The sequence below is a fragment of the Tachypleus tridentatus genome, chromosome 10, assembly GCF_004210375.1.
Source record: "Tachypleus tridentatus isolate NWPU-2018 chromosome 10, ASM421037v1, whole genome shotgun sequence".
Classification (NCBI taxonomy): Eukaryota; Metazoa; Arthropoda; class Merostomata; order Xiphosura; family Limulidae; genus Tachypleus; species Tachypleus tridentatus.
The window spans coordinates 191,581,658-191,602,129 of NC_134834.1; the positions used below are offsets into that span (position 1 = coordinate 191,581,658).

At 38.5% G+C, this 20,472-nt stretch overlaps 1 protein-coding gene across 1 annotated transcript in view; it reads left to right on the forward strand.

Annotated features, from left to right (window-relative positions):
* Positions 1-20,472, forward strand: part of LOC143227846 (uncharacterized) — a 78,349-nt gene that overhangs the window by 16,800 nt on the left and 41,077 nt on the right. Inside the window, exons 3-5 of the mRNA XM_076459167.1 lie at positions 482-568; positions 2,249-2,360; positions 12,597-12,642. Of these exons, the coding sequence (XP_076315282.1) occupies positions 482-568; positions 2,249-2,360; positions 12,597-12,642 (245 nt within the window). The remainder of the gene's footprint in view (positions 1-481; positions 569-2,248; positions 2,361-12,596; positions 12,643-20,472) is intronic.

The following is a 20,472-nucleotide window of genomic DNA, read 5'->3' on the forward strand; positions in this document are numbered from 1 at the left end:
AATAACCTGATCTGGCTTTCCTGTAAGAAATAAACAAACGATTCCTATTCTCCATATAAATAAATCAATAATTTTTGTAACAATACTTACTCATTAATTACAATAACAATACTTGCGTATTGGTTAACACTATTGACAGACTAATTATACAGGCCAGTGAATTTATAATTCATAAAAATTATTTTGTTTTAATAACGGATTTTCCATAATTCAGCTACGCAGGCTTCGAAAATAATATTATTATTTTTCTATCATGTACAATTTTTTTTACAAAACGGGAAGCAATAAAAAACCTTTTACTTAGATAAAATCATAATTTCGTTAACATGAATGTACACGTAAATCGTACGTTTTTTAATTACTACATTTAAATATTACTTATTTCTTTGCAATAAGTAGTCAAGTTACTTGGAAAGGAAAATATGTTCTTTATTACTTGGTGGTTCTCATATTTTATTGCATTTTTTTCCTTAATGATTAGGGTGGTTTCTCTGTCATCATTTCTCTACTAGATGGTACAACACTTCACGTCACAAGTGCTATTACCGAGGCTTTGGGATATCCAAAGGTATGGCTTTACTGGTGTTAACAGAGTTTTAGTTATTTGATTTATATGGGTGTGTGTGTATTACAGTACAGAAAAACAACTTCAGAATTAGATGCTGTTCGCAATTTAGTGGTAAGAAGAGTCACAGGAAAATGATATCCTTCCAATTATCTTTGAACAGCAGAATCGACTACAGTACACTCGAGATGTAATGCACTGTATTAATTTTGTCATCTGAAGATGTTTTTTTTTTTCTCTCTAAAATGCTGTAGAAAATGCGTTGAGCGATTTCAGAATAAAAGTCTTCATAGAAGGAAAGATATTTTGCAAATTGTTGCGCAAAGAGCGGTTATTACATTTTTGCTGTAAATAACTGCATGAGACTTTTGTACGCAACTTGTACTCTCTATCTTGACCTAAAAAAGAGGGGGGTGAAATTTCCAAAGAGTATGTCCTCTGCTGGTACAGCGGTAAGTCTTCGGATTTACAACGTTAAAATCAGGTGCTCGATTCCCCTCGGTGGATAGAACGGATAACCGTTAAGTATCTCATAATTTGCCTCCCGTGTACACAACAGTATGATTGCAGACTTAAAACGCCAGAAACAGGGTTTCGATACCCGTGGTAAAATTACTTGCACATATTTTAGCTGAAGAAGTTGTTCAATTAAAGATTTTTATACCAACTGGTTGCGGGTTCGCATCCCCCTCGTGCCAAACATGCTCGCCCTTTCAGCCGTGGGGGCGTTAACATGTGACGGTCAATCCCACTATTCGTTGGTAAAAGAGTAGCCCAAGAGTTGGCGGTGGTGGTGATGACTAGCTGCTTTCCTCTAGTCTTACACTGCTAAATTAGGGACGGCTAGCATAGATAGCCCTCGAGTAGCTTTGTGCAAAATTCAAAAAACAACTAAACAAAACAAACCAACTGGTATCCAATTTCTAAGTGTGAAGCAGTGGGACATTCACTGGTATATATATTTAGGTCGAGTTTCATTTATACAGATGCAAAATATGTGTAATTTGGTGGTCAGAACAAGAAAAGTATATATAAATCACATTTTCAAAATTCCAACAAGTGATGAATTAGATTATATACCTTTAACTCCTGCAGGTTTTTTTTTTTATATTAAAACAACATGTCCGACTCTAACGCATAAAATACCAGTTCATAGGAAGTAAAATAAAACCAGTTCCTCCCTCATAAATGGCTAACATGTGTTTTAATAGCGACCATAGTCTGTGGTTTTTATAATTCTTTATTTTACGTTCAGTTACATTTCCCGATAGGTCAATCCTAACATCTATGGCTCGATTCCCCGTGGTGGTCGCAAATACACAGGAAGTTTAGAGAAGAACCATATCGTTAACCTTTTTTTATTATTTGACGGTATTAACAAAAAGGGCATAACCTCCAAAAACGTATTAAATATTGATTGAACAACGGTTAAGTAATTTGTATTTATTGACCATGAATTATATTGGTCCTACTATTTCTGTTTTTTGTTTAATATTTTAAAGAGTACAATGTTGAATCAGCGTCAAAATGAACAAAATAAACGTATTCGTAAAATATGAAACTTAAAGTGAATAGATGTTAAATGGGAAACATGTTGGTCTGATTAACATAACGCATTATCTCATAATGCTGATGATCTACGAGACTGAATAGTAAGTAAAGTACTGAATGTCTCTGTTCTAGGACTTCCTAATTGGACAATGTCTTACGAACTTCATTCATCCCCGAGATCGGGTAACGTTCCTCAGTCACTTGACCGAAGGACTAAATGTTCGTTTTATCAAAGAAAACAAAGGTAAGATATCCCACAGTTTAATACGTTTTATAGTATCGCAGGATAGTCGTTTTTTGCATGATCGTTTTGTAATATGTTAACATTTCACTGTCAGGAAACTAATTTTTTATAGTTTTGTATATAGTAAGTATATATAGGCGTGTCGGGCTAAGGATTCTTCTACAGTAGGTGTATGTGATGCTTTGACGATAAATTAAACAATCAACGAAAAGCACTCACTTCATTTTTTTCTAACAATAATGTATATAGTCGGAACTAGTTAAACGTATGTATAACAATGATTTACTCTATAGAGGTCATGGGCATATTATAAACACTATATAGTTTTCTTCTTGTTGTCAAAAGTCAGTGTAGGTCTATTTAATTACTTTAGAATTTCAGTTGATAAGCCAAACGATTCTTCTCTACTTACTTGCTTTATTGTCGGGCCCGGCATGGCCAAGCGTGTTAAGGCGTGCGACTCGTAATCTGAGGGTCGCGGGTTCGCATCCCCGTCGCGCTAAACATGCCCTTTAGCTGTGGGGGCGTTATAATGTGACGGTGAATCCCACTATTCATTGGTAAAAGAGTAGCCCAAGAGTTAGCAGTGGGTGGTGATGACTAGCTGCCTTCCCTCTAGTCTTACACTGCTAAATTAGGGACGGCTAGCACAGATAGCCCTCGAGTAGCTTTGTGCGAAATTAAAAAAAAAACCAAAACCAAAAAAATATTTTATCGTCGAGTTACCACGGTTGTATCCTGTACTTTTAAAATCGTCTTCTCTTTTTTTTCTCTCTTTCTTTGCATTTTCGAGGATCTTATGAGAGTAGTTTAGATGAAATAAACTATTGTTCCTATGTCTTTCAACATCACTAGTCTAACTCTAAAATATAGAACGTTAAGCCTTCCACTCCTACGACGATACACGTTGCGTTTAACTTTACTTTGGTCTGATTCATCACTCGAGGTTGATTACTATACGTAATGAGGAGACCACCCAGAGAAGGTTCTGTACTTTCACTTTGCCTCCTCTGGGATCTGAACATCCACATACATGTTTGTCATGCGTAGCGACCAGTGGAAGGGCGGAGAAGATGCTGGTGGATCACTTTGGCCTTGAATTCTTATAGACAGGTGGCCTTGGAGTGGTCCAACCAGAATAAATCGGCTGGTTCTCTTGGGCTATGGTCAACGAAGTACCAGTGTTGGACGTTCTCAAGAGGTATTGAGGACATTGTGTCTGATGCTGGTACTTGGGTATAGTGTTCACAAAACCCTTTTGTAGGGCTTAAAGGTGGGTAGGGACAGTTAGCACTGAAATGTGTATTATATTTATTAATGATACCCTGATCCAAGAAAAAAGGAAAAAAAACAGAATAAAAAACAGATAATTGGAAAACGACCACGTATGGACGACTCCGTTCAACAGTTACCATCATAGCCTGACTCAACACCTCGATTTATCATTCTGCATTCATTCTCTAAGAAATTATTAAAGCAGATGTTGCCCTTTTTTTATTGAAAAGGGATTAGAAGGGCTTGCTAGCTCCCCCAAGTTAATAAGGAAGCTGCACTCAGGAGACATTTTGATGGAAACCTCTTCACCACAAAATACAAAACTCCTCTTGAAATCAAAGGCCATGGGGAATATACCCATTAAGGTTACTCCCATGCTACTCTGAATTTTCAAGAGGAATTATTGTTATTGAGAGGGATTTAAAGAACATTTCCGAGTCGCATATCTTTATTGGTTTCTCCAATCAAGGCATTTCTGTGGAGTTATCTCTACCTGGAGGGATGGAACAGTGATACTTACAAATGTACCTATTTTGACGTTTTCATCGCAACGTCTACCTGCCACCATCAACACAGTTTAGTTAAACTGTAAGGTATGAACATATATTCCCCACCTTCTCCAATGTTTCAGTTCCAGCTGTTTGGACATTCAAAGACCTCTTGTCATGGAACTTTAACGTGTGCTTGTTGTGATAGCAAAGACTATGACGCCGACGAGAGCGAACTGGAACCACACTGTATTAATTATACTGGTTCATACCCCTTGTACTTTCGATCTTGCCCTAAATAGGTGAAGGAGAAAGAGGTGCAACATTTAAAAACTGTAAACAATATTTCGTATCTCGAGACTTAGAAGTTACTGTCTCCAACTCCATCTCGGACATATGCTAATTTACTCTGTTCCAATGCTACAGTGGAAGTGCAGACAGATCTTTCCATGCCTGGACCAGAGTCATTCTCCAACTACGTGAAGAGGATTTTGCCCTCCGTGGTTAAGAGAGTGTAAGAGTCTATGTCTACTTCAATCTCTGTTCCCACCAAGCCTTCCAGAGACTGCTCGGGTCTACTTACTTCATTCCTGGCTTCTGGTGTATGCTCGGGCTAATCTTCTTTGGCTCCGAGATATTTAACGATTATTCGATCTCTACCTCAGTCACTGGACTCTACAGTTACTAACAGAGACTTGCTCACTCCATCCAGGGCAGAATCCATGGAGATCAAAAGACTTCCTTCTACTAAGGAAAAACAACGTGGTCGTAAATCGAAAGGCTCTCCACCTAAATAAAAATGGCCACATTGATACAGTGGAACTGTCGAGGTTTCCATTTGATTATAGGTGATATTAAGATTTTGGTTGACTCTTATCATCCTGTGTATCTTTCTTTACAGGAAGCGTTTCTGAAACCTGCCGACACAGTCACATTTCAGCATCTTCCTTTATATCAAAATAACAGGTTATGTGATGGACGAGTACATGGCAGTGTGGCACTGCTGGTCAGCCAGCGCGTGCCTTCCCTATCTTTGCCACTCGATGCACCCTTGGAGGCTGTAGCCACCTGTGTTTCCCTGGATCATGCCATCACTGTTTGTTTTCTTTATCTGTCTCCTGGATAGACCTATGATTAATCAGGCCTTTATGTTCTCATTGAACAGTTATTGTCTCCCTTTGTAATTCTGGGGAACTTTACTGGACATAATTCCCACTCAGGAGGTCCTGATATTAATGTGAGGGGTCGCTCCATAATGTATGCTCTTAGTTCATTACTTTTCTCTCTTCACTACCAGTGTTTATAGTTATTTTCATGCGTATAATCAGTCTTTTAATGCTAGTGATCTCTCTGTCTTTTCCACTTCACTTTGCTTGGAGGGTTGACAGGGACCCACGGGGCAGTGATCATTTTCCTATAATTTAGAGAGAGACTGGCCGTGATCGATACCATCCAACTCGCGTGCCTCAATGGAAACTGGAATAGGTCAGCTGGCCCTCTTCCACTATTCTCTTGGAACTTGATGCTGTCACTGTCTGTAAGCCATCGATAAATGCATCCTTTAGGCAGCTGCTTAATGCACTCCTAAACCTCGACACGTTTTTCTTGGTATCCTCATCCGTGGTGGAATACTGCCTGGAATACCGTTTGTACGTATTCCACATTTTCAAACTTCACCGTTTGTCAATGGGTCCGTGCATTTGCTCGGCAGGTGAGACTAGAATGAGTTTTGAATTAAGTTTACAACCAACATCTCTTCTACCACCAGTTTGAAAGTCATACGTAAAAGCTTCAGAAGGTCCTTGGGCATTATACTTCTGCCCCTTTTTTATCTTGGTCTTCAATGGCCAGGAAGTTGCTGATGCCCAAAACATCGTCTCTACTCTCAAGAAAAGCTTTTTCCAGGCGTATACCACTTCTGTTTCATTCCCCACCTTCTCGGACATCAGTCAGACCTGATCATATTCACTATGAGATATTGTGCCATCTCTTTCTTACCTCTCTTGCTATTCTTCTGGTTGTTTTAACTGGATCTGACAAGATAATGCTCTTCCTGATGCTTGGCGCTGATTTATTGTCCTCCCTTTCTCTAAGCCTGTGAAGTGGTATCTTAAGATTCTTTCAAATTACCATCCAATTGTTTTGACGAGCTGTCTCTGTAAGATGTTAGAGAGGATGGTTAATGCTCGTCTTGTTTGGTTCCTGGAATTAAACAACTACCTCTCGCCTCCCTGATTCGGCTTGAAATATCAGTTAGGAAAGTCTTTCTCAAGCAATAACATTCTGCTTCTGCATTTTTGACCTTGGGAAGGCTTATGATACTACGTGGAGGTATGGCATTTTGCGAGACCTTCACTCATATGGGTTGTGTGGTTAGTTGTCCATTTTTATCAAAATATATTTAAAGGACTGGTAATTCCAAGTTCTTGTGGGTTCAACACTTTCCCATTCTTTTCCATAGAGACTTGAAGTCCCTCAGGACTTTATCATGAGTGTCACACTTTCCAGGATAAAGATTAATGCTGTCACTGAACAACTCTCTCCTACAGTTGCAAATGAACTCTATGTTGATAACTTTACATCTCGTGTCAGTCGTCAAGCAGGAGGTTTCTTGAGCGACAGCTACTGACTGTCCTCAATCTCTTACTGAAGTGGACCACAGCAACGGGTTTTATGTTATTTTCTCTTGAAAACCGTTTGCATGCTCTTTTGCCACCAATGGAGTATTCACCTCAATCCCGAGGTCTGTCTCAGTGAAGTTATGCTTCCTGTGGAAGTACCATCTTCTATTTGCCGAACATCTTTCGAACCATCCTTCCATTTCCATTTATAAGGATGATTCAAAATCAGATGACTCTGTGGGCTCTGCCATGGTTTGTTGTGGTTTAGCGGTTGCACACAGTTTCTCTGTTCACTGCCAAACTGTATGCCATTTATCTTTCCCTGGATCATGTAGAAGTTATGTAGTACATGAATTGTACTGTTTATACCGATTCGCTTAGCTCTTTACTGGCCCTGGAATCGCTTCACATTAGTTCTCTCCCTATTCATGTCAATATTCAAAACCGACTGACCTATTTCTCTTTATCAATCTTTCTGTTGTTCTTTGGCTGTCTTCTTTCTTGATGCACCAATGTATGGTCTGTGTGACACTGAAGTCACGATATCCCATATTTTATTGCCGTGTCGTTGTTACAACCATGTGCGACGGCACCATTTTAGACATGTTTTTACCATGGGTTCATCCCTCACATTGGACAGTGTCATCGCCAATGACACTGTCCACATCAGTTGTGTTTTTAAACTTTTAAGGGCCATTGATATTTTTAATTTGAAAATTGGCGTTTGTTTTGTTTTAATGTAGTTCCTTTTTATTAATTTTAATAATTTTATTTTTATTTTTTTACCAGTTGTTTGGCGCAGACAGACTTATTGTTTTACGCCAGTGAACCCCAAACAACCAACCAGCCTAATTCATTCTCGTAACTTTACTTTACTACTCGTCTGCTCTGTTTTTGTCTATCTGTTTACTTTCCCGCTCATCTCACACTATTCATATATTAATTATTTGATCATCTCCTTGCTATATCCTCGACACCAGTAAATTTCATGCGACATTTTATAATATCTACGTCAGTGAGTTACAAAAACAACGTACGGCTCTTATGGAGTAACGTAACTACACTTTTCATAACCTTTACTTTAAAATCAATGTTTCTAACTCTCTTGTTATGTGTGTGTGTGTGTTTTCTCATAGCAAAGCCACATTGGGCTATCTGCTGAGCCCACCGAGGGCTCTCTTGTTATAAACAAAACTAAACAGTCGTAAAATATTCACTCACAAAATAAATAAAATAATAATATCTACATTAAGCAGTCATTAATATTATTACATTCACTTTATTCAAAATGCCTTAATCAGATATCTTAGTGTTAAGAATCACAGTAACAGTATGCAAGAGTCGATGTGTATCTTATGTCGAATTATCTTTCTCAAGAATGAAAGAGGGCCTCACATGATTAAGTGATTCTGAATTTGGAAATTCATTATTTGGACTTAATTGTGTAAAACAAACAAAAAATAAAACTGCACTTTGCATTTGGAAGCCGTAAGTGCATTATAAGAGTGACAGTCAAATCGCACTATTCGATCAGACAGGAATACCCAAAAAGCTAGTAATGGTTACTGTTGACTGTGTGCTCTCTGTCTGATCCGTCTATTTAGAATAGGGGATAAAAACTATCTACAGTATGTATTTAATTCAGCCAATATTTACCTGTAATTCTTTACGTGTAGGTCAGGAAACAGAAAAAAAACCCAACAAACCCAAAACAATTTGAAAATGCTTATAAATATCACGAAAATTGTGCCACCTATTACTATTAACTAGTCATAGATACACTTTACCGAAAGCTCCACGAAAGAGTTGACCTACAAGTTGACCTTCGATTTCGAGGTCAATAATATGAGAGAATATGTACACCCCTTCTTGTAATGCCTTTTCGCCTTGTCTTCACGTTTCGTTTCTCACCCGTAACGCCATCTTGCTTTCCATTACGTCTCATCATGTTTTTCTTGCCCATACATTTCTCTTGTCATCACGTTTCGGTTCTCGCCTAAAACGCTTTATTGTTTTACCACCGCGTTTCGCTTTTCGACCATTATGCCTTTTCGCTTCTTCTTTTGACCTCGTTTCATTTCATTTTTCGATACTTGTTCATAACACCTGTTCTTCCCTGTCTTCATGTTTTGTTTACAATATCTATGGGCTTTTTTTTTTTCCTCTGTGCCATCAGAAAATAAATCTATTTTAGAATAGTTTGTCTTAATGCGATCAAAACTGATTTAGAAGCACCGCTTACAAATAGAAAGAAACGCTGAATCAACAAATAATAATAATGCGAATGATGTACATATATATATTTATTGGTCCATCGTTTCTTCACCTCTTTCTTTAAATGAGTTTCGATGTATGAATCTTAGTTTCTTGAGAACAAAGCCGCCACATTCGACCGCCAGCTGTGTGTAGACCTCGGAGAATCTAACCCCAGCTTTTAACGTCTAAATCCGTAAAATGTTTAACTCAATGTACGAGAAATGTTTGTGCACGACCAGCTCGGTTATTGAATTTCTATGTAACAAAATACTTTATAGAGAGAACTTTCCAAAGCCCATCTCACGATCTTTATTTTTGAATTTCCACATCTATTTTTCACTAAGATTTCAATTTTCTTTCTTTAAGTTCATTTGCCCCTGTTGGCTCAGCGTTAAAACTGAAGGCTTACAACGCGAACATCATGGTTCGACAAACCATTCTGTATCTGTTGAAAACTAAACAATCAAATCAAACAAAGCTTTAAGCTATTTAAAAGACGGATCCGGATTCCTTCTTTTGTTGAACTAAAATAAATCAAAATCGTTATTTTACGTGAATCCTAAGTTAACGAGATTCGAAGCAAGAGACGAAAATCTTTGAAAATTGTTTGAATTGAAAGTGCTCTTAGTAATACTGTTTATTATCCAATCATACTATTCATAAAAGCAAAGCTTTGACCATAAATAGACTTGCATCTAGAGAGCTTGTAAGACCTACAGTCTCACGTTGCTATATTTTCATTAGTAGTTTACAAAAATAAAATTTTCATGTTTACAGGATGTACGTTTACAAAAAAAATCATCTTTTTCCTTTCCTGCTTTCCACAGGGAAACACTGTGTTGGTGTTGAACTTCCAAAATGTGATATTATAATATATAATATTATTTATTATAAATGTCAAATCGCGAAAAAGTCAAATTCTATCCACTTTTATTTTAATTTCGCGTTTTAAAAACTTTTTTTACTTGTAGACAGTAACATAGTGATTTTCACTTATTTTTTATTATTACAAAATAAATCAAATTGAGCATGATATTTTCAACTTCAGGAAAACTCACGATAAAACGTTTGCTTGTTTGTTTCCTGAATTTCACGCAAAGTTACACGAGGGTGATCTGCGATGTCCATCCCTAATTTAGTAGTGTAAGATTAGATGGAAAGCAATAATTCAACCTCACCCACCGCCAACTCTTTTAACAACGAATAATGGGATTGATCGTTATATTATAATGCCCCTACGGCTAAAAGGACAAGCATGATTGTTGGGACGGGGATTCGAACCTGCGTTCCTCGAAGGTTAGATTTCACATGGCGATGGTAGTCTGTTTTGTAGATAAATAAACAAACAAATAATTATCCTAAAAACACGGACTATGCGCCACTTCAGAATGTCACACGAGAGCCAATAATAGTAAACATATTGAGCAAATTTTTGTTTGGCCCGACATGGCTAGGTGGGTTAAGACGTTCGACTCGTAATTTGAGGGTCGCGGGTTCGAATTTCCGTTTCACCATATATGCTCACCCTTTCACGTCTTACGGCCTGGCATGGTCAGGTGGTTAAGGCACTTGACTCGTAATCTGAGGGTCGTGGGTTCGAATCCCCGTCACACCTAACATGCTCGTCCTCTCAGCCGTGGGGACGTTATAATTTAACAATCAATCCCACTAGTCGTTGATAAAAAAGTAGCTCAAGAGTTGGCGGTGGGTGGTAATGATTAGCTACCTTCCCTCTTGTCTTACACTGCTAAATTAGGGACGGTGAGCGCAGATAGCCCTCTATTAGCTTTGCGCGAAATTAAAAAAAATGCTGTTTTTTATTTCAATTTTTTTGTGTTATCTTAATTTTTAAGTATTATGACTTTTTGTGATTCGTGTCTCACAAAATTATTTTGATTGCTTTCTATTTCGTGAAATAAGATCGTGGCAGTATTTACATTGTGTTAAACTCAGTTTATTTTTCATTAGAGAAGATTTGTCATACTGCTTTTATAGCTACATCCATAATTTGCCTAAATATAATTTCTAGCATAAAATAATTGGTTTCAACATTACACATATCACATTGCGAATAAAATTACTGAAATCTGCTATTGATAACTGAATATATATTTAAAATTAAGCAAATATTTTTGTGAGAATCAATTTTGTGGATATTGTGTACTCATCCTCTACATTTGATTTTTAAAGACGATTTCTCTAAATTGTGCACTGATTGTTAACTTACAGAAATCAATAGCATAGTCTAGAAAAACTCTGTGTGTCTTTATTAATTGATTTGGTTTGTTTGGAATTTCGCGCAAAGCTACACGAGGGATATCTGCGCTAGCCGTCCCTAATTTAGCAGTGTAAGACTAGAGGGAAGGTGGCTAGTCACCACCACCCATCGCCAACTCTTGGGCTACTCTTTTATCAACGAATAGTGGGATTGACCGTAACATTATAACGCTATCACGGCTGAAAGGGCGAACATGTTTGGTGCGACGGGGATTCGAACCTGCGACTCTCAGATTACGAGTCGAGTGCCTTAGTCACCTGGCCATGCCCGGCCTTATTAATTGATCAAAACACATTAAATGATAAATTAGAATTATTAAAACCAGTACATTGTGAATAATTCCGTTGCAACAATGGTCGTTTCTAAACGTTAGATGGGCTGAGTACTTACGCGTAACCAGTTATTGAAGAAACTTTCTGGACTTCGCCACCATACAAGTTTGTTTTGTCTCGTAGGTGTATCACTAGTAGGATTGCTTCATTATACTTGTAGGAAGTTTTATAAATGAAAGGTTTGGCCGTCTAAATTTAGCAATACGTGGGTGTTTATACTGTAATTGTATTTTCTTATATGTTTCAAGTATATATTGCGCGGACGTCATTGCAATAACCTTAAGGTCGCTACTGCTTACGTCTCGTAGTGACACTAATGGAGTGGATTCACTATTTACACAGTACGTCACAACGTATGTGACTTAATGAGATCTGTCGGCAGTATTACTTCCATAATGAAAAAGGATCTATAATGGAAAATTACTTGAGTAGCGACAAAGAATAAACGTATCGAAATATGAAAAGGCACGTGCTTCGTGAAGTTATTTTCGCCACATCACATCGATGACAAAACAAAGTTTCTCAAGCGTCCGCCTGGGTAGCTCTGACCATAGATTGTGAACATCTTTCGAAACATTGGAAAGTTTTTTTCGAAAGCGAGGTTTGAAACTTTACGTTTCAAAATATTCTACTTTTATTGGTCACTGAAGCTTTTAACAACCAATGTAAACTTACATAATATTTTAAAATGAGATTGGAATTAGAAATGATATTAATTTTATCGGTAGTGATTTTTGGTTTTCAGTTATTAGCCACTTTCTGCAGTAAATGAAATTTTAAAGTGTTTGTATTTTCGAAATATTATTTGTTAGCCTGTTGAATTTTGCGCAAATTTCTCGAAAACATTTAGCACATAAAGTTCAAATTTCCCAAACGTTTTATGCAAAAACTATGAGCAGTGCCCAGTGTTTCATTATGTGACTTTTTCATGAAGTTTTAGTTGACTATTGTACCAGTTGGTTCATAGTTTATTATTCCATTTGTAGGTGAATATGGGAATCAAGGCCAAGCTACTTTTTATTGTCGAATTAGGTGAGTGTTATTCTTATTTATGTAATTAGATTGTTTGTTTGTTTTTTGAATTTCGCACAAAGCTACACGAGGGATATCTGCGCTAGCCGTCCCTAATTTAGCAGTGTAAGACTAGAGGGAAGGTAGCTAGTCATCACCACCCACCGCCAACTCTTAAGCTACTCTTTTACCAACGAATAGTGGGATTGACCGTCACATTATAATGCCCCCTCCTCGGCTGAAAGGGTGAGCATGTTTGGTGTGGCGTGGATTCGAACCCGCGGCCCTCAGATTACCAGTCGAGAGCCTTCACCACTTGGCCATGCTGGGCCTTTGGATAGAGAACTGTTGCTAATCGCACATACACAGTATCCAGAAAGAAATTCTTGAAAGAGAGCTCGTTTTTAACATTCGTTCAATACCCTATAAGTAAAAGGCCTGTCTTTGACGTTACGTTAGATAAAAACTTTCTAAAGGTTTCAATATAAGTTGTGAAGTCAATATGTGGTATCATTTTTTTCTTCTTTTCTGCGACACTATTTTAGAGTACCGTAGGATATTAATATTTCCACCAATTTGTTTACTAACCATAATAAAAATAAATAAATAAAGATATTTCAAACCATTAGCAATCAAATTTCCAATGATACATTTCACTTGTGAAAGCCCCCCAGTGGCTCAGCGGTATGTTCGTGGACTTACAACGCTAAAAACTGGGTTTTGATACCCGTGGTGGGCAGAGCACAGATAGCCCAATGTGTAGCTTTGTGCTTAATTCAAAACAACATTAACACTTGTGAAGTGTTAAAGGGTTATATTAACAGTAAGACAGAAACTGTCAAAAAATATTGTATGCAAAAATCTGTTTTCATCTCGCAACTTCATTCTGGGAAACCTACACCCTTCTAAGTACAGGCAGATTGATTTTCACTGGTATATAAATAACTTGTGAGGTAAGGGTCAGAACGGTTTTTCAGTACAGAATTGCTTGAAATAACCCCAACAAATTTTCTATATATTTTCAACTTACATAGATGTAAGCACTTACGTTCCTGACACATTACTCTATAATCAGAAATCTGTATTCTAATCAAATTAACAATACACCCCCCCCCGTCGAGGTGGATTCTTGTACGTGGGGAGTCAACCTCTCAGAGAAGGTTCTGTAATTTTAGTTTACCTCTTCTGGAATCTAAACATCCACCCACATGTTTGCTGTGCATGTAAACCTGTGAAGGGGAAGAGATGACCTAATGGTTGAAGGGTCCAACCCTCACACACCATTTTGGCCTTGAATTCCTGTAGACGGGCGGCCTTGGGGTGATTCCCCTAAATCAAGTGTCCACTTGGGCTAGGGTCAACTAAGTACCAGTGTTGGATCTCCTCAACAGGTGTTATCGACATTGTGTCTGATGCTAGTGTTTGGGTATAGTGCTCATGAAACCCTGGCGTTGCTGCAATGTTCTTGTTTGGCAGTGTAGTATGTCCCCTTGTAGGGCTCCGTAGTGGGTGGGAACAGTGGGCACTGAAAAGTTCTTGTTTTATTATGGATACCACCTATTCATGAACAAAAAAAAACAGACAAAAGAAACCAGATTATCGGCAAACGATGACGTATGGACGAGACTGTCATACAGTCACTACCAAAGTTGGACTCAATACCTCAATTTCTCATTCTGCAATCATTATCTGAGAAATCTTAAGGGCAGATGTCCCCCTTTTTCATTTAAAATGGATTAGAGGGGCTTGCTGACTCCCTCAAGTCAGTAAGGAAGCTGTGCTCAAGAGATATCTTTGTGGAAACATCTTCACCATAACACACCAAACTCCTCTTGAAGTCGAAGGTTCACGTTACTTCTCATACAAGTTTGAATTATTTCAGGTGATTAATAGTTGAGAGGAATTTAAAGAACACATCCGAGTCGGAGGTCCTCGCTGGTTTCTCCAACCAAGATGTTTCTGTGGTGCGCTGTCTCTCCACTCGGAAGGACGGAATAATGCTACCTCTTTTGACGTTTACGTTGCCACGTCCACCTGTCACTATCAAGGCAAGATACTTAAATTACACGTAAGGTAGGGCCATATATTCCTAACCCTCTCTGGTGTTTCTAGTACCAGTGGTTCGGACATTCACAGACCTCTTGTCGTGTATCTTTAACGTATGCTCGTTGTTGTAGCAAAGACCGTGACATCTATGAGTTCAAATTCGAAGCACACTGTGTTAACTGTAATGGTTCACACCCCGTCGTATTTTCAGTCTTGCCCTAAATGATTGGAAGAGAAAGAGTTGCAACGTTTAGATAGTGTAAACAATATTCCTTACCCCCAAGGCTTAGAAGTTACTATCCCCAACTCCATCTCGAACATATGCTGCTGTACTCCATTCTGCCACTACAGTTGGAATGCAGGAAGATCTTTACGTGTCTCCAACGGAGTCGTCCTCCAATCATATGAAGAGTATTTTGCCCTCCGTGGTTAAGAGAGTAGATGAGTTAACGTCTACGCCAAAATTTGTACCCACCAATCCTTCCAGTGACTACTCGGGTACACTTCCTTTGGCCCCAGGATGTCAAACGATTATTTGTTCTCCACCTGGGTCCAATCCAAAGAAGTCGAAAGACCTCCTTCCAATAAGGAAATATGACGTGGTTGTAAACAAAAAGGTTCTCCACCCATATCTTCATCTAAACAAATATAGCCACATTGATACAATGAAACTGTTGAGGTTTTCTTTCGAATACAGATAACATTCAAGATTAGATTGATTCTTATCATCCTGTGTGTCTCTCCATACAGGAAACGTTTCTAAAACCTGCCAATACAGTCAACTTTCAGGAGTTTTCTGTGTACAAAAATGACAAGTTGTGTGATGGATATGTGCATAGAGGGATGGCACTGCTGGCATGTGCTCACCCTATCTTTGCCACTCGATACACTCTTAAAGGCCATAGCCATCCGTGTTTCCTTGGGTCGTACCATTACTGTATGCTCTCTCTACCTGTTTCCTGGAGAGACCTACGATCAATCAGACCTTGATGCTCTCATTGAGAAGTTGCCGTTTCCCTTTTTAATCCTGGGGAACTTTAATGAACATAATCCACACTGGGGAAGTGCTGATAGGAGGGGTCACTGTGAAGAGCGTAAGCTCTCTGGTCACAACCTTTCTCTTTTCAATACTTTTCTTCTACTTATTTTCATGCACCTAGTCAGTCCTTTACTGCTACTGATCTCTCAGTTTGCTCCCCTTCACTATTCTCCCATTTTTCATGGTGGTTTCACAATATTCCATGAGGCAGTGATCATTTTCCTATAATTTTGAGAGCGACTGGCCGTGCTCGATGCCACCCGACCCACGTGTCCCAGTGGAAAATGGATCACGCAAACTGTCCCTCTTTCACTGCTTTCTCAGAACTTGACCCTGCCGTCGTCTGTAAGCCATCAATTGACAACAGTGTGGCAGCAGTAACTGAGTGTGTTATCCAAGCAGATTTCTAAAATATCAACATGTTTTTCACAGTGTCCTCGTCTGTGGTGGAATCTTGCCTGTCACATGACATGGAAGGTTCAAATATTACCTAGGATACCTTTCATAGGTATCCCACACTTTCAAACTGCATCACTTACCAACAGGCCAGTGCACATGCTCGGCAGATAAGATGTCAAAGCCAGAAGGAATATTGGATTTAGTTCATAATTAGCATCTCTTCTACCATTAGTTCCAAAGTCATATGGGAAGAACTTCAAAAGTTCATGGATAATATATTTCTGCCCCATTTCGAAAAATGATTTTGCTCTCTGATGGCCAGGAAGTTGCTGATGCCCAGTGCATTGCCAATACTCTTGATAAAACCTTTTCTCGTATATCTAGCGCTTTTGCTTCATCTCCCATCTTTTTAGCCATCAAGACTCGGGCAGAGCAGTTGCCTCTTTCCTTTTGGGCTGATTGCCTCTGTGACAATAATTACCCCTTTACACTGGTGGATCCCCATGTTAGCTCTTCATTGGTCTGGTAGTACGTCATTCAGACCTGATGATATTCACTAAGAGATGCTTTGTGGTTGTTTTTAACTGGATCTGTCAGGAGAATGCTTTCCTGGTGCTTGGCACTGATCTATCGTCCTCGCTTTTTCTAAGCCGTCCAAATGATCCCAATATTCCTTCAAACTACCGTTCAACTGCTTTGACGAGTTGTCGATGTAAGATCTTAGAGAGGATGGTTAATGCTCATCTTGTTTGGTTCCTTGAATCAAACAACCTTCCCTCGCCCACCCAGTGTGGATTTCACTGACAGCTTTCCTCTGTAAACCACATGATTTAACTTGAAACATCAATCAGGAAAGCTGTTCTTAAGCGACAACATCTTGTTTCTGTAATGTTTTACCTTGAGAAAGCTTGTGGTACCACATGGAGGTATGGCATTCTGCGAGACCTCCACTCATATGGGTTGTGCAGTCTTTTGTTCATTTTTATTATACAGTGCTAATGGACTGGCGATTCTAAGTCCGTTTGGGTTTGACACTTTCTTATTCTTTTCCACAGGAACTTGGAGTTCTTCAGGGCTGTGTTTTGAGTGTCATACTTTTAATTATAAAGATTAATGCCATCACTGGACAACTCCCTCCTACAGTTGCAAGTGGACTCTATGTTGATAATTTCCACATCTTGTGTCAGTCGTCGAGCATGAGGTTTATTGAGTAGCATCTACAGACTGCCCTCAATCATTGATTGAATTTGATAACAGCAAACGGTTTTACTTTCTCTTTCGCTAAAACTATTTGCATGTAATTTTGCCACAAATGGGGTATTCACTCCAAACCTGAGCTACGTTTCAGTGAAGTTATGCTTTCTGTGGTCCCTGAGGCAGTGTTTTTGGGGGCTTATATTTGACTGTAAGCTGACTTTCATTCCACACATCTAGCAGCTACATGTCAATTGTACAAGTGTACCGAACATCCTCTGTACCCTCTATTTAATCTTTTGGGGAGTGGATCGATGTTCTATGCTAAAGATCTCTGGTCCTCATTCACCGAAACTGGACAATGGATCTCTGGTCTGTGGCTCTGCCAGAACCTCAGCCTTGAAGATGTTGGACCCCATTTACCATCTGGGGCTTCAGTTCTGCACGTGGGTTTTTCGTGCTTCTCATGTCCAGAGTTTATACACTGAATCTCATGAACCTCATTTACACCTCTGCCATATACAGCTGACTTTACTGTAAATTCAAACTTCAATCCTTACCATAACACCCCACCTGAGGTTGTGTTTTTCTTCCTCAGTGGGCCATGCATGCTTTTTCATAATAGACAGCCTGCCATTGTTTCTTTGAGCCCTCGTATCCAGATTCGGCTGGTTGAAATGGGTTTGACCTTGGATAACGTTGCTTCCCCCACTGGTGAGCCGATCCAACCATCGCTTATTAACATCCCAAAATGAAACTTTTGTTTAAGTCATTTGAGGAAGGCAGATATTCCTATTTGGAAGTACTGTCTTCTATTTGCCAAACATTTTTGAACCATCATTCCATTCCCATTTATACCAATGGTTTGAAATCAGGTCGCTCTGTGGGTTCTGCCATGGTATGTGTGATTTGGTGGTTGCACACGAGATCCCCTCTACAGTTTCTGTGTTCACTGACGCGTTGTACACCGTTTCTCTTGCTCTAGATCACGAAGAAGCTGTGCAATACACGAATTGTATTATTTATACCAGCTTGCTTAGCTTTCTACTGGCCCTGGAATCGCTTTACGTCAGTTTTCACACTATTCTATTCTCGTTGATATTAAAAACTAACTGGCACATTTTTCTTCATTATCCATTTCTATTCAGGTATTCTGGATGTCATGCCACATGTATTCGCGGGAAAAAGCTCGCTGACACTGCAGCTAAGTCTGTCTGCTCTGGTGCTATCACAGACTTGCCTGTCCCATACATAAACTATGGTTTACACCTCTGTACAAAATTATTCCTCACTGTGTGAGGTCTTACACTAGTAAGACAAGTATTTGGAGTGTCTCATGAATGTACCTATTCATGAACATATATATATATATATATACATATTTACATTATTATTATTATTTGAGCTTAGTGTGCTATATATTTGGAATGATCTGATACTGTGAGCACATATTGGTTGCTCTTGTCAGAAACATATGCTTAGTGGTTTCATCAAGTCCATAGCTACTCTACTAAATGGCTCTTGTATAAAAGACATCTTAGCTACCTTACCTCTAAATATTGTCCTTTAGCAGATGTCACATGAACTGCAGAAGATGATCATATCTCTAATTACCCCACCCAATGGAAGTTGCTGGTGATTCTGTCTGCCATTTTCTTTTCTCCTAGGTGTCACCCCACAATTGACTCGTGAATTAGTCAGTTTAACTACCATGAGAAATCCAGTACAACACCATCTTCCAGTCCTCTATTCTGAAAATCTTTTCCCCCTTTGTCTTGTACTCAGCTTTTTCCCATGAACTGTCCCAAAGTGTTTGCAGTGGAGGATTTTTATTCTGGGCTTCTGTCAGTTCCCATAAACCTACATTTGGAGTGTCTCATTTTGATACTTGCAGGGGATTGATGTCTTGCTGGTTTTTCTTTGCTTGAGCACTAGAAATGACTGCATATGCCTCATCAGTCTTGTTGTTGTCTGGTTCTTCCAAACGTCTACTACTTGATATAATTATAATCACCGAGTTATGGATGGTTGTCATTATACACATGGTCTCATGGACTCTCATTTGTTATAGAGTACCTACCTTTATTTTTGCTCCAAGAAACGTTCTCACTGTTCCATGAATCAGTGTACAAAGGTGTACTTTGCCTATCATCTGGTCATCAGGTATTAGATTGGTTCTCACTGCTGCTACCAGCATCTCAAAGAACCTTCACTTTCTTAGTCTTCTTCCTATTGGCATGTAGTGATTTGTTGGCACCTCTTAATTTTTCTCACTTACTCCAATCACCACTGTCACTGTTGATCCATTAGCTGACCACCTGACGTTCACTGTTTAATCATTGAGATAGCATTTCCTTCATGTTGTCTCTATTCTGGCAGCAGCATTCATGGTGAGGTTTTTATAGGGTAGGATTTTTTACAGTAGATGCTTGTGACTATTTGATGATAAATTTCTACATTAAACACACAGCACACATTCCATTTATTTTAAAATAATATACATTCAAAACAACTCAAATGTATGCATAAAAATTTGTTACACATAGATTATCACAGTTGTGTTCAGAGCTTTAAATAATTCTCTTTTTTGTACCATCAATGTTCATACAAGTGAATTCAATTATTTCAGTATATCCTTTGTCAAGACAGTTTTTCTTCTCTGTCTCTGTTATTAGAGTATAATGTGTGAAACTCACTTTATAAATTACCAAAATATGTTCTTTATAGCTAAATTTAGAATTATACGTTTTCCACTTTTACTGACCTACATACATATTTGCCTGCCTGAGGCCTAGAAATTTCCACAGACTACAAGACGTTATGATGTAACAGTACTCACTTGAAGCAACAAGAAAAATTCATAAGGTTTAAGTAACATGACTTCTATTGACAACAATTCACCCATGCAACAAACGATTCATAATCAGTGATGTAAGCAAACTTGAGATAAATTATAGCTTCAAAAAATACTAATTTTAACATTCATGCTTCAAAACTACCTAACTACTTAAATCCTATTACTCGGTAATATATTTAAATTAAATAGTTGTGTATATCTAACAGTGTCAAATGATTGATTTATTGTTCAGCTTGGTGAAGTGCAACACCTTTTAACACCTTCAACTACCACACTACATGCCAAATTAACATAAGTCAAAGTATATCTATAGTAA